The following is an 11,887-nucleotide window of genomic DNA, read 5'->3' on the forward strand; positions in this document are numbered from 1 at the left end:
TCTGTATCCGAATACTTTGTTGTACAAGTTAACTAAGCTGACCTTCGGTGCCGGGGAGCAAGGACGACAAAATGGGTAACATTGTCCAAAATGCTTCTAATTTTGGTGAATTCCCAAAGGAATTCAACCCCCGAATCCATGGCGCTTACCAAGCTGATAGATATTACGGAACACGTGCGTATTTTTATATCAATTTCAGGGAAAACTTATAATTTACAAGCCTAGGCCGGAATTAAAAATATCTTTGTTTCCCCTAACCCGACCCTAAATTTTCAAGTTGGGTCGGTAGGTAGGTAAACAATTTTATTTTCTGACAGCAGCTTTGAAAAAAAAAAACATTTTAAATTGATTTAATGGAAAATTACATTTTTGAATAAGAAGAGTACAAAAGAAAGTGATTTGTCAACAAAATGCTAAGTATCAAACATAAGCCGTTTAAAAGCAAAATTTATGATTAATTAATTCACAAATGTAATTTAGATGAACTTGTGAGATATCTCACGCCAGAGTACATTTATATTGATCGAATAAAAAAAGACAAGATTCTCAAAGACGCAAAGTCGCAAAGACTGGACATCCGAATATATTTTTTCAAACCTTCAATCAGCCTCCAGTGCTTATAGACAGACAATGTACTTTTTTGAGGGCCATGAGATTTGCAGTGGTTCTAGAACATTTTGCTTTGGAGTTAAGACGTAAGTGGCTAATTTTAAGTCACAGGTTCAAATACCAATGAGGAACGTTGAAAACAGTCCTTCAAAAGGGACCATAAAAATATATGTCCAGTGTCGCAGAAGATGCTGGCTCAAAAAAAATCCCCACTGCTTCATGGCAAAAAGTGTGTATAGTACGTCTAAATTTGGAGCAATGAAGAAATGTGCAAACGTCGTCCCAACAAATCTCGAAGGGATTAAAAGCAAAGAAACAACCAATCTTCAAGGGCCTAATTAAAGAAAAATACACTGGACGTCTCAGGAAGCTGAATTATGATTTCAAAACTATTTGGGAAGAGTATTTAAACAATATTTAAATGAACCAAACCGAATCTACAAATGATAAAAATACTATATAAAAGAATGTCATAGTCACGAAGTTTAACCCGTAAATAAAGGCATGAAAAAGTATTTATAACTGAATTATATTTATCAGGATGAATACGTAGACATATTTACAACAGCTCCTATGATTCCATTATGTCATATAGTAAACATGGGAACATAGATAAATTGTTTATTAGATCAAAACTCAAATTAAATAAAATGCAGTGAAATTGAATGATGTGTTCACTAGGTGGGCCCCTCATCTGCTCATGAGGCTGCATGGCCTTTCCATGTATTACATACCTGAAATTCAACAGAGAGATGTTTACCGTCCCTTTCGAAAATTTATTCACTCACATGGAGACGCCAAGACACATCCGGAACAGTAAATTTTATTATCAAATTGTTTCAAGAGTGAAGAATTCTAGTTAGCTAAAGGCATAAGATTGAGACATCGCTGTTGTTTTATGAAGAATTACTTCTCTGTAATCACATCTGGGCGCTATTTTGTTTCCATCAAATGCTTGAAAATCACAGTAGAACAATGTAGGCCGTTCTGATAAAAACTGATTTTCATGAAATTGTATTTTATAAAACTTGGTTGACAATAAAAAAAATTTTGAATCATCTTATTTAAAAAATCTTTTCAGTCGGCGCGATTTAATTGGGTCGGTCGCGTTAGGGGAAACAAAGGTATTTTTTATTTTGGCCCTAACAAGGCTCGTTACCATTTACTGATTTAGATAGAGGATTATTTCCACATTTCAAAAAAAAAAAATGGAAATATAGAAGTAAATTGCTATCTAAATGGTATATTTAACGAGACATAACATGATCAAACAACTACGGATTTTGGCAAAATCAGTAGTCCTTGTTTGATCCTGTTGAAGTTCACATAGGAAAGGATTAATACTTGTAGAAGAATTACACGCTTAGTTTGGACTTTCAGTAAGGCATGGCATTCTCGACGTTGCCTAATTAGCTTCTGAAATTTACATAGCTTTCCTTCACTGTTGAAATATACATATGATAGAAATGCGGCCGAAAGTCAACTGGTGTAGTAAATAGCCAATTAAAAGTTCTCTCACGCCACAGAGGTGGGACATAAGTCATCTCATCGTTATCAACAACAATTTTAATTTCCTGATGTTATTAATTTCGTAACCAATGAGAATCTACTAGTATTCGCCATTACGTAGTGCCGAGAAAGTCACGCCCTACTGAAAGTCCAAAGTAGAGGTAAAATCATCCTATTTCAGCACTGGAGTCAGCAGTTTTATCAACAAACCAATGTAAACATAACCTATGAGCATCGTGAGCACACTGACAGAAATGCAACGCGTTTTTGGTGATTTCTGCTCTGGTGCTTTATTTAGTCAAATTAACAAACGCATGCGACTCAATTCATGTCAGTTGATGTGTCTCTATAACTGGAGTCTTATCCAGTAATTAAATATTTCATGTGCAAGTCTAACTCTCTTAGACCTATTGAAATCCTAAGTTTAATCCTAAACTGGTAATGAACCAGTAATCATAAAAATCTACACCAGTATTGAGTAATATACTGGTAAATAAATATTATTCAATCTCTGAATAAAGTTTTCCCCTCACACCACTTAATACTATCAAATTATTTAACCCAAAGAACTAAATTAAACACACACCTTGATACAGTTGTGTAATCTGCTGTCTGTAATCTACTGGCTGTCTGCAACTCTCGTTCTTACTATATATACGTCATGAAATACTACGAAGTGACGTAAAATATGATAACCAATCAGAAACATCGCGCACCTGATCATCAACCAATCACAACGCGATAACCTTATTCCCACGACAACAAAAAGTTGTGTACATGTTTTACCATAGAATAGAAACAAGTAAAATATTATAACTACTTTACGAGGGTTGTTAGAAAAGTTCGCGGACACGTTGAATTACGGAAAATCTATTGTGTACTGTGAAGTACGACCTATGTCTGAATAAATTCCTACATTTTGTTTATTGATATGTAAAAAATCAGGTCCATATAATAAAATCTTGAAATTTTACAGCTATTTTTACTATGGGGTCATGGGATTCACGGAGCAATCACTTGACGTTAGTGACGTGACAACCAGTTTTCAATAAGCTTTGTCGCAGTTTTATAAATCTTTCATTTCTTCAGATTTTTCTTATCTTTTTTCTACTTTAAAATTGAATATCTATATCAAGACATGTTACTTTTCTACTACAATGTCTTCTGTTTTGATTCGGATATTATTGAGATCTTAAAAGAATAAATAAAAGTCTACGCAGTCATTAGATCAGGTATGGAAACTATGCAAAACCATATAGGCGCAACGCAAAGTCCATGCCATAAGGGAGTATTGAAGTATCGATGGAGTTAATCATTCAAAATGTTAATCCTTCCATTTTTACTAAGCTACAACCATTTGAAAACTTGTTCTTTGCATGTGTAGGAAATTCCCGGCAGCATCTTGAACATTTAAATCTCTTTTCAGACATTTTCCTGTCTGCACAGATAATTTTTACGTAGTGCAGTGCTCCATGACAGTCAATGACGTTCCGATTTTTGGCTGTGTTTTTACGCGTTGATAATTTATAAACGGCTATAAAAAAGTCATTTACCCTCCAATTTAGTTCAAAATTTCTCCCAGTGACGCTTCCTGCATGCTTAAGCGGCAGGTAAAATATCATAAATTTCTTTGCGCTAAAATTTGTGCAATTTTTAATTTTAATAAAGAGTCTTTGTGATGTAAACTTGCCAAAATGTAGCATGCTCCGTGAAGCAAGGTTTATCAAAATAAAAAAGCTGTATATTTTTCAATAATCACTGGAGAGCACCAAATTCTTGTATATTAATTGGAAAAAAGGTTAAAATATTATCTGGAAATTTTGACTGGTTTCGTGGAAATAGCGCGCTCACAATAGAACCTGTCCGCGAACTTTTCTAACACCCCTCGTATAAACAAAATAACTTTCGTAATACTTAAAGAAGATTGACATACAATTTATTAAATAAATCGCCGCCTACAACTTTTAACATTTTAAGTAAAATGCATTCTGGGAAACCGCACTTCCGGAATAACAAACCATGTGGCGAAAGAGAAAACATACCAGGTAACAATTTACCAAATAATCGCTAAACAAACACCGTTTTAATTATGTGATCATGTATACAATATAGGAAGCGATAGATAACAATTAATCTAACATCATAACAACATTAAAATCTCGAAAAGCAAAGAAAATAACGTATGGACAATACACATCATCTGAAAGAATTCGGGGGTCGTATCAAAACACAATGCACAAAAAAAATGTATTCAAGTAATACGGTTAAAACTTCATGATTATAATATCGCTGTCACTACATTTGTCACATTATGTTTACATTGATTTATTGATAAAACTGCTGACTCCTGTGATTTCAGTTACAATACTTGCATCTATTTTTAATGATACAAAATTAATTTAGAATGGGGAGATTAGTTAGAATAACCTAACCAGGCCCAATACAATCTCTTAATTTAGCTTATTCTCTCAAAAGAAACCTTCATGTTTTGATTCTGCAAAGTTTGTAAAATGTAGAACTGGTGAGGCCCACATTTAAATGACATATCTACTCTAAATATAAAATAGTGAAATATTCCCCCAATGAGCCTAGAAAATCTTGCTTCGTAAATTGGACAATAATTGCATTGCAAGATATTCAGTTGTGGTCAAAGACTAAAATAAAGAACCAGTCCATAAAACTATAATTTCTGCAGCTACAATTTTTAAAAATGAAATCCTAAATCTAAATGAAAATCCTAAATGAAATCAGATATTAAATTACTTTATAATGAATAGGGTTACATTCGAAACAATGAAAATGAATGCAAAGGAAACCATTTTAGGCAACAAATCCATGAAATTTATTCCCATGAAAATTTGTATTTTAATGTTAACTATCATTTAATAGAATAATCAAAATTAGCCCTCAAAACAATCAGAACATGTATAATCACTTGCCCAGATAGCATTTATGTTCACAATGAGATATCAATGTGAAAGAAGTGTATTGTACAAAGTATAAAAATTGAAATAATTTTCAATCTTGAATCAATTTAGATTGAATTTAAAATTTACTAACTTCTAATGACACATCCTGTTGTGTTTACAGCTGACAAACCATTCTCAACATTGAAGCTTGGTGAGGTGATTCCTTGGATGAAGAGGAGGGACGCTTCACTGACAGGGACTGCTAGATTCTTCTCAAGAAGTAATTATACAATAGTTCTCAGCAAATGCATATATACATGTACATGTAATAGTATTTATTTGACAATGTCACAAGTTTCAGAATATCTCTTAAAATTCTAATCTTTCTCTCTTTCTTTCTCTCACTAAAAATAGTTTCAAGATGTTCTGATCTCAGAAAATATATTTTTAATGAAAACTGTAATCACTCCTTTTTCCCCGTAGAAAACAAATGAGGTTTGTAAAAAAATATGTGTATGATTAGTTATTAAACAATTTTTATTTTAGAACTATATGGTCATCAATTGAGGTGGCATTTATGTGCGAAAAACAGGGGAGTTGGTGTAGTCCATTTCGCTCTTTTCTTCTCCTTCTTGGGAATGTTACGCTGCTGGAATCATGATCGTAAGTTACCAATTACTTTACTCTTAAATTTTACCATAACATTAACAGTTTTTATGTGTATAGCCATAAAATTTTCCAATCTTGCTTGTTTGTCTATTTGATATTCTATGGAAGTCTACAACATAATTTTAGATATTGGAAAATCTGAAATGTAGAACTTGGGATAAATGAAATGAATATGCTTAATTTGATTTCTACAAAACTTGATAGGGAAGAATACATGTACTATTTTGGCAGCTCTCTAATTAGGGCCCCGCAAAAAGTAATCATATCCTCCATTTCGTCTGTCTTTTTTTTCACAAATTTTCTGTTTTTTTCTAATAACTTTTTTTATGGTTGTCCAATGAGTTTAAATTTGGTATGGTAGTTCTATAGGCAGAAATACATATTTTGATGCTAAGTTTAATTACAGTCCTAGTTTGGAGCTGGGGTGGTGGATTTATGCATAAGAATGAACTTGACTTTTTTTATGGTTGCACAAGTGAAAACAAATTTCAAAAATACATATTTTGATGCTAAGTTTGTTCTCTATGTCCCTTGGTTTGGAGCTGGGGTGGTTATTTTAACTTTATATAAGAATGCATTGGCAAAGAGAAAATGCTAAGTTGTTATTCAGTAAACTTATGCTAAAATAGCACAGTGAAAACAAAAGAAAATGCAAAAAGTTTGTTTTGAAGTTAAATCAATTTGGAACTATGAACACTCTGAAATGTGTGTAATTTTTTATTTATGAAATGATTTCATTGAATTCTAAAAAAAAGAAAAGAAATTGATAATTTTTTGATTTGGTACTTTTTTTCTCACTTTTTTCACTTTTTTTTTTAAAATATAGATTCAAGAATATTTTTTTTAATGTAGGTGTATAAAAATATTCTATCATTAATACTGAAAAAGTTCTTATTGTAAATTTAGAAGAAAATGCTGAGAGAAGTACAATTAATCCCTTGGGGCAGAAAATTTGTAGGCTTTTCTTTATCTGTCACTTTGATAATGAAAACCTTTGTCTGCACTGCTGTTTGTTTGAATTAGCAAGCCTTATGATATTTGCCCCCATTGAAGGCCATTTTATATAACACAGGATTCATAATTTAATTCAATGTTAAGTTGTTCTTTACTGCCTAATGTAAATACAAGGATATTATTTTCAGGTATTTGAATATTTACATTGAAAAAGGTTGTTTGATTAATCAGTTATATTATTGACATTGAAAAGTAAATATCCTCCATTTATTTTTTTTCCAGGTCACGTTGATGACATAAAATTTCATTACACAAGTGAAAACAAATTTCAAATAAATGTCTAGTGTTTAATTCTGCTTTATTTTCTTTTTTTGAAAAAAATTAGTAATTATGCTAAAATAGCACAGTGAAAACAAAAGAAAATGAGAAAGGGGTATTAACAACAAGTGTGTGAATTATGAAAGCTTAAAACATAAATAATGTGGAAAAAAGGTCAAGCAATTTTTTATTGGTGAAAATAAAGTTCTAATTCTATGATTAGTAATGCTGAATTTACATTTATAGCACAAGATTATTTTCAAAGGAGAGGAATAAATTACTGCGGCTATATGTACATTGTAAAGGTTGTTTGATTAATCAATTATATTATTGACATTAGAGTAACATCAAAATTTCATTCAGGGAAATTTCTACTCAGCTGCTTTAGAAGAAAAGTGAATGGATGTCATGAAATAAAAGATGAAGGTGGAGTAAGAAAATGTATTTCCTTTAAATAATTACCCAATTCGGTATACACGCTATACACCCTTGTAGTGAATTGACATTTATAGCAAAGTTATTTTCATTCTTAAAGTATATTGTAAACCTAATGGATGAATTTCTGGGGCATATAAGTCTAGATATATAACTTTGAAACAAATACATACTAGTACATGTATAATTTTATGTCAAATTTCTGCCTTTGAACTTTGACCATTTGACCTTAAATTCAATGGAAACTTTCTGTAAGTCATAAGGAGTTATGATGTAAAATTGCATTGCATTTTTAAAAGAACCCTCTCTGTACTGCACACTAAAGAGACCCAATTCTGATTCTAAGGTATTTTTCTGCTGATAGAACTCAGGTATTACAAATGTGCATAAGTTTACCCTGATGTCCTGTATAAAAATACGCAAGTCAAGCTTTGAATTTCCATCTAAATGTAAATTAAGAATTGATACGTAATACTTGTACATAAAATGGACGTAATATGATGAACATTGTTGCCATTTTGTTTTTAACTTTATAAAATAGAAAAAAAATCAGGTGATAACTTTAGATTTTGTTTTAGCTTTTTGTAATGAAATGCTAATTTTTATGACTTATCATGACCTTTCTAGTTGTTCTTGCATATTAAGATGTTTTAAATATTTTCATATGTACGTGTACATCCCTTGCAAAACTTATATCCCTTATAACTTTGGTCCCAACCTACTAGTAATCCCAGGGACAATGACTTGAATAAATCAGAACCAAAGCCATCTCATCCTGTTTTTGCCTCTCTTCTTCCTAACAGTAACTCTATATAAAGATGGGAGTGGTTCATTCATGCAAAGAAATATTCATTTAAAGAACTTTGAATACCCTTAGCCATGTTTCCTTGAAATTGAAGGAAAAAAAAACTAAAATGCAGTCTGAAGAAATTTGTTCTTTCAAAACTTGAATTGTATGTACATGTAAAATTATAGTAAAATTTTTAGGATGAAATACACAATACGCGGAACTTGACACTTACCAGAACCATATGACGATGCTTAAAACGAAAAATGATACACACGACAGAAATACACACCTGTAGAAAAATTAATACTTGAATATATATACATATATACCCTATACTAGTAAAAGAAATTTAAGTGATTATACATGTATGTATTTTAAATATCAACAGTTGGAAAGGGAGAAGTGTGAGTAAATATATTTTTTTAATCATTCTAATAGTATTGTAAGATATGATTTTAAATTTAACTATTACATTTTATACTCTATATATATTTAATTAAGGGTGGAACAAAGTTATTCGTAACAAAGTTTTTAAAAAATCAAGCACGAGGGTTGTCCCAGATAAACGCGAACATTTTCAATATTTTTTGTTTCACTAATATTATAAGGTTAACAGTGGAATGCATTGAAACCAAATTTTTTAAAATAATTCACAGAAAATTTTATTAAAATATATCTATAAATAACATTTTTATCTCGTATAATGGAGCTTTTCATTTTTTTTTTTTTTTACACAGAAAACAAATTAAAAATGTCGACCATCTACGTTGCGCTTTTCCTGATTTTGGTCATATCCGAAGGTTCAGCTTGCTCTACAAGTGAGTATATTACAGTATGATCGAACAAGAACAGAGAAGACAATTAGCAAGATTCATTAAATAATTGGCAATCAGATTAAGTTCGAGGGTAATTCCCCAAATAAATGCCCAAAATCCCTTTTCACCTTCGCCATGACAAGAAAAACGAAAGATTTTATTTTGAGTTAGATTTCGGAAATGTTATACTGAAACATTGATTCCGAGATTAATCAACGAAGTCTTCAGCATTGCAGGAATATTTTTTTGGTTGTTATTGAAGCCATGTTTGAAATAGGTTAATAGCCCTTTCCCGGTTCAGGGTTAAAAAGGGGGGTGTCGATATATAGGAACTAGTTGATTAGGATTTTTTTTCACTCAGAAAATTTAAAAATACATATACATATTGACGATATTAGAAAATCCAGGGATAAAAAGAAGATTAAAAACTATCGTTTTTGAATGTTAACAAATTTTCAGCTAGTCAGGTTATTTTTAGGTAGTCAGTCGTGAGAGGGCAAATAAACATGGAGACTGCAAGACCTTTAAACAGTTAAACCATTCATCTTTTTAAAAAAAAAAAATTCCATCCCCAATTTTTGTTGATGCATAGTTATGGTAATTTAAAAAAAAATGGATTCATAAAATTTGGTTGTGTTCGGAACTTTTTGTTGAAGCATTGTTAAAACAAGGTAATTTAAATATAATTAGACTTTTAAACAGTTAAACCATTCATCTTGCTAAAAAAAAAATCCAATGCCCCCCCCCCCTTTGCCCCAAATAGCTTTTTAAGTGTGGCTACTTTTTCATTTTTTATTTTTCTTTTCATATGTTTTAATTTTTGCCTCCTCTTTTCAAAGGATGTATGTATATATTATTTGTTTTCAGCACACCAAAGACCAGTGGTTGCATTTACTGCAAAGCTTTCCAAGGTTACAACAGTAAGCGCCCACGGGATTGTCAAGTATGACCAAGTGATAACTAACTGGGGCGGAGCATATAATCCAACGACAGGGATATTCATGGCCCCATATGACGGTCTCTACACTATATCCAGCACCCTTATGAGTTACCCAACGAATTCTGTGCATTTGAAGATAGTTAAAAATGGGATAAAGATGTCTATACTGTATTCACATTCAAAGACATATCCTCAATCTGGACAGACTCTACATCTTTTACTCAACAAAGGAGATAGGGTGTGGATACAGAATCAAAATAATGTGGCAGCAAAGCTTCATGATCACGGATCATACAATTTGTTTTCTGGCGTTCTAATCACAAGTTTTTGAAAAGAATCATTCAAAATAAACCATTTTGATATTAGCATATATACAAAAAAATATACTTTTTTCAGGGAATGCTTTGATTAATTGATTGTTGTTCAAGAAATTTTGCACTCAGATGGAGACGTCACCATTTATTGGTGAATGGTCTCAAATTCTAGTAACCTTTATAATCGTTAACTAGAGACCATTGATCAGTGAGGTGTGTTAATGATGCCAACATCTGCAGCGGCAAGGTTGCTAAGAAATTTTTAAGACCTTCCCTAAAGTCCTGCAAATACATGTATATCTTCAAAGTGCAGGGCACTTGGCAAAGTAACAATTTGATAGAATTAATTATCTTAATTGATCTTTTTCTTTGAATTTATGCTAAAGTCTTTAAGAAAAGTAGGGTAAAGGGGTACAAGATCAAAAATTTTGAATATGAAGTATGATTGTTATCCGCTTAGATGGTGACGAAGTTTGGATATACTCGGGGATAAATTCTTTGAAATAAACTAGTATCTTTGAAACTGAGCTAAAGGCAAAATGTGATAGAAAGAAAGGAGAGAAAGATAGACATGATAAGAAGTACCCATACTCAAGGTAGGACATAAAAACTCCTTAAATTTAGCAAAAATTGTTTTCATAATTACATAAACAAGAGGCCCATGGGCCTTATAGGTCACTTAAGCATCATGCAACAACTTTCCAATGATTGAATTTGGTTCATATTTTAAACTAGACGCCATGGCATTCATAATTTTGAAAGAGGCACCATTGTTTATATCTGTACACTTAACAATTGCTTAATTTGGTTAGCTGATACCCATAGAAAGGTAGGGGAGCACAGAATGCATTTCAAATAATCAGTAATATTCAGCAATAATCAATAGTGCCCCTAGCACATATAAAACTCTGACCCTTGCTTATCAAAAATGTTTGATTAATACCAAGGAGCAGATTTCACACAATCAACTCATTTTCAGTATAAAAGTAGAGTCCCAACCCTCTATGGTAAACCTGACCCAGGGGCCTTGAAATTCACAATTCTGGAAGAAGGGCCCTCATCAAAGCTATATAGATAGTTCATCTGCTTAATATCCAGGGGCAGAGAAGATTTTAAAAGATTTAATTATTTTCATTATATAATCAATAGAGCCCCGTCCTACCACCAGAACCCTTGACCCTGGGACAATAATATTCACAATTCTTGAAGAAGGGACCATGCTTATTATAGCTATATAGGTAGTTCATTTCTTATTACCGAGTAGCAGAGAAGACTTTCAAAGATTTAATGTATTTTCAAAATAAAATCAATAGAACCCCACCCTTACACCAGAACCCCTGGTCCTTGGGACATTAAATGCACAGTTTTGGAAGAGGCATTCTTGCTCATCATAACTATGTACTTAGTTGGTTTATTTAATCCCCACGAACAGAGAAGAGATTTTTTAAAGACTTAATGCATTTTCACTATATGATCAAAAGAGCCCCGCCCCAAAACTAGAACCCTGGGGCAATATAATTCACAATTTTGAAAGAGGCATTCTTGTTCATTAAAACTATGCGCTTAATTAATGCATTTTTCACTAACAGATATACTAGTAATCAATAGAGCCCCGCCCTAAGGTA

The 11,887-nt window shown here is 32.0% G+C and overlaps 1 protein-coding gene across 1 annotated transcript; it reads left to right on the forward strand.

Annotated features, from left to right (window-relative positions):
• The first annotated feature begins 16 nt into the window (after positions 1–16).
• On the forward strand, positions 17–7,009 carry LOC134243472 (putative ATP synthase subunit f, mitochondrial). Its single transcript, XM_062725738.1, has 4 exons — positions 17–174; positions 5,209–5,307; positions 5,574–5,690; positions 6,933–7,009. Exons 1-4 carry the CDS (start codon positions 72–74, stop codon positions 6,992–6,994), a joined length of 381 nt encoding a protein of 126 aa, XP_062581722.1. The 5' UTR covers positions 17–71; the 3' UTR covers positions 6,995–7,009.
• Positions 7,010–11,887: the final 4,878 nt, after the last annotated feature.

Source organism: Saccostrea cucullata, unplaced genomic scaffold, assembly GCF_032062105.1.
Source record: "Saccostrea cucullata isolate Sc308-1 unplaced genomic scaffold, CSIRO_AGI_Scuc_v1 ctg503, whole genome shotgun sequence".
Taxonomy (NCBI): Eukaryota; Metazoa; Mollusca; class Bivalvia; order Ostreida; family Ostreidae; genus Saccostrea; species Saccostrea cuccullata.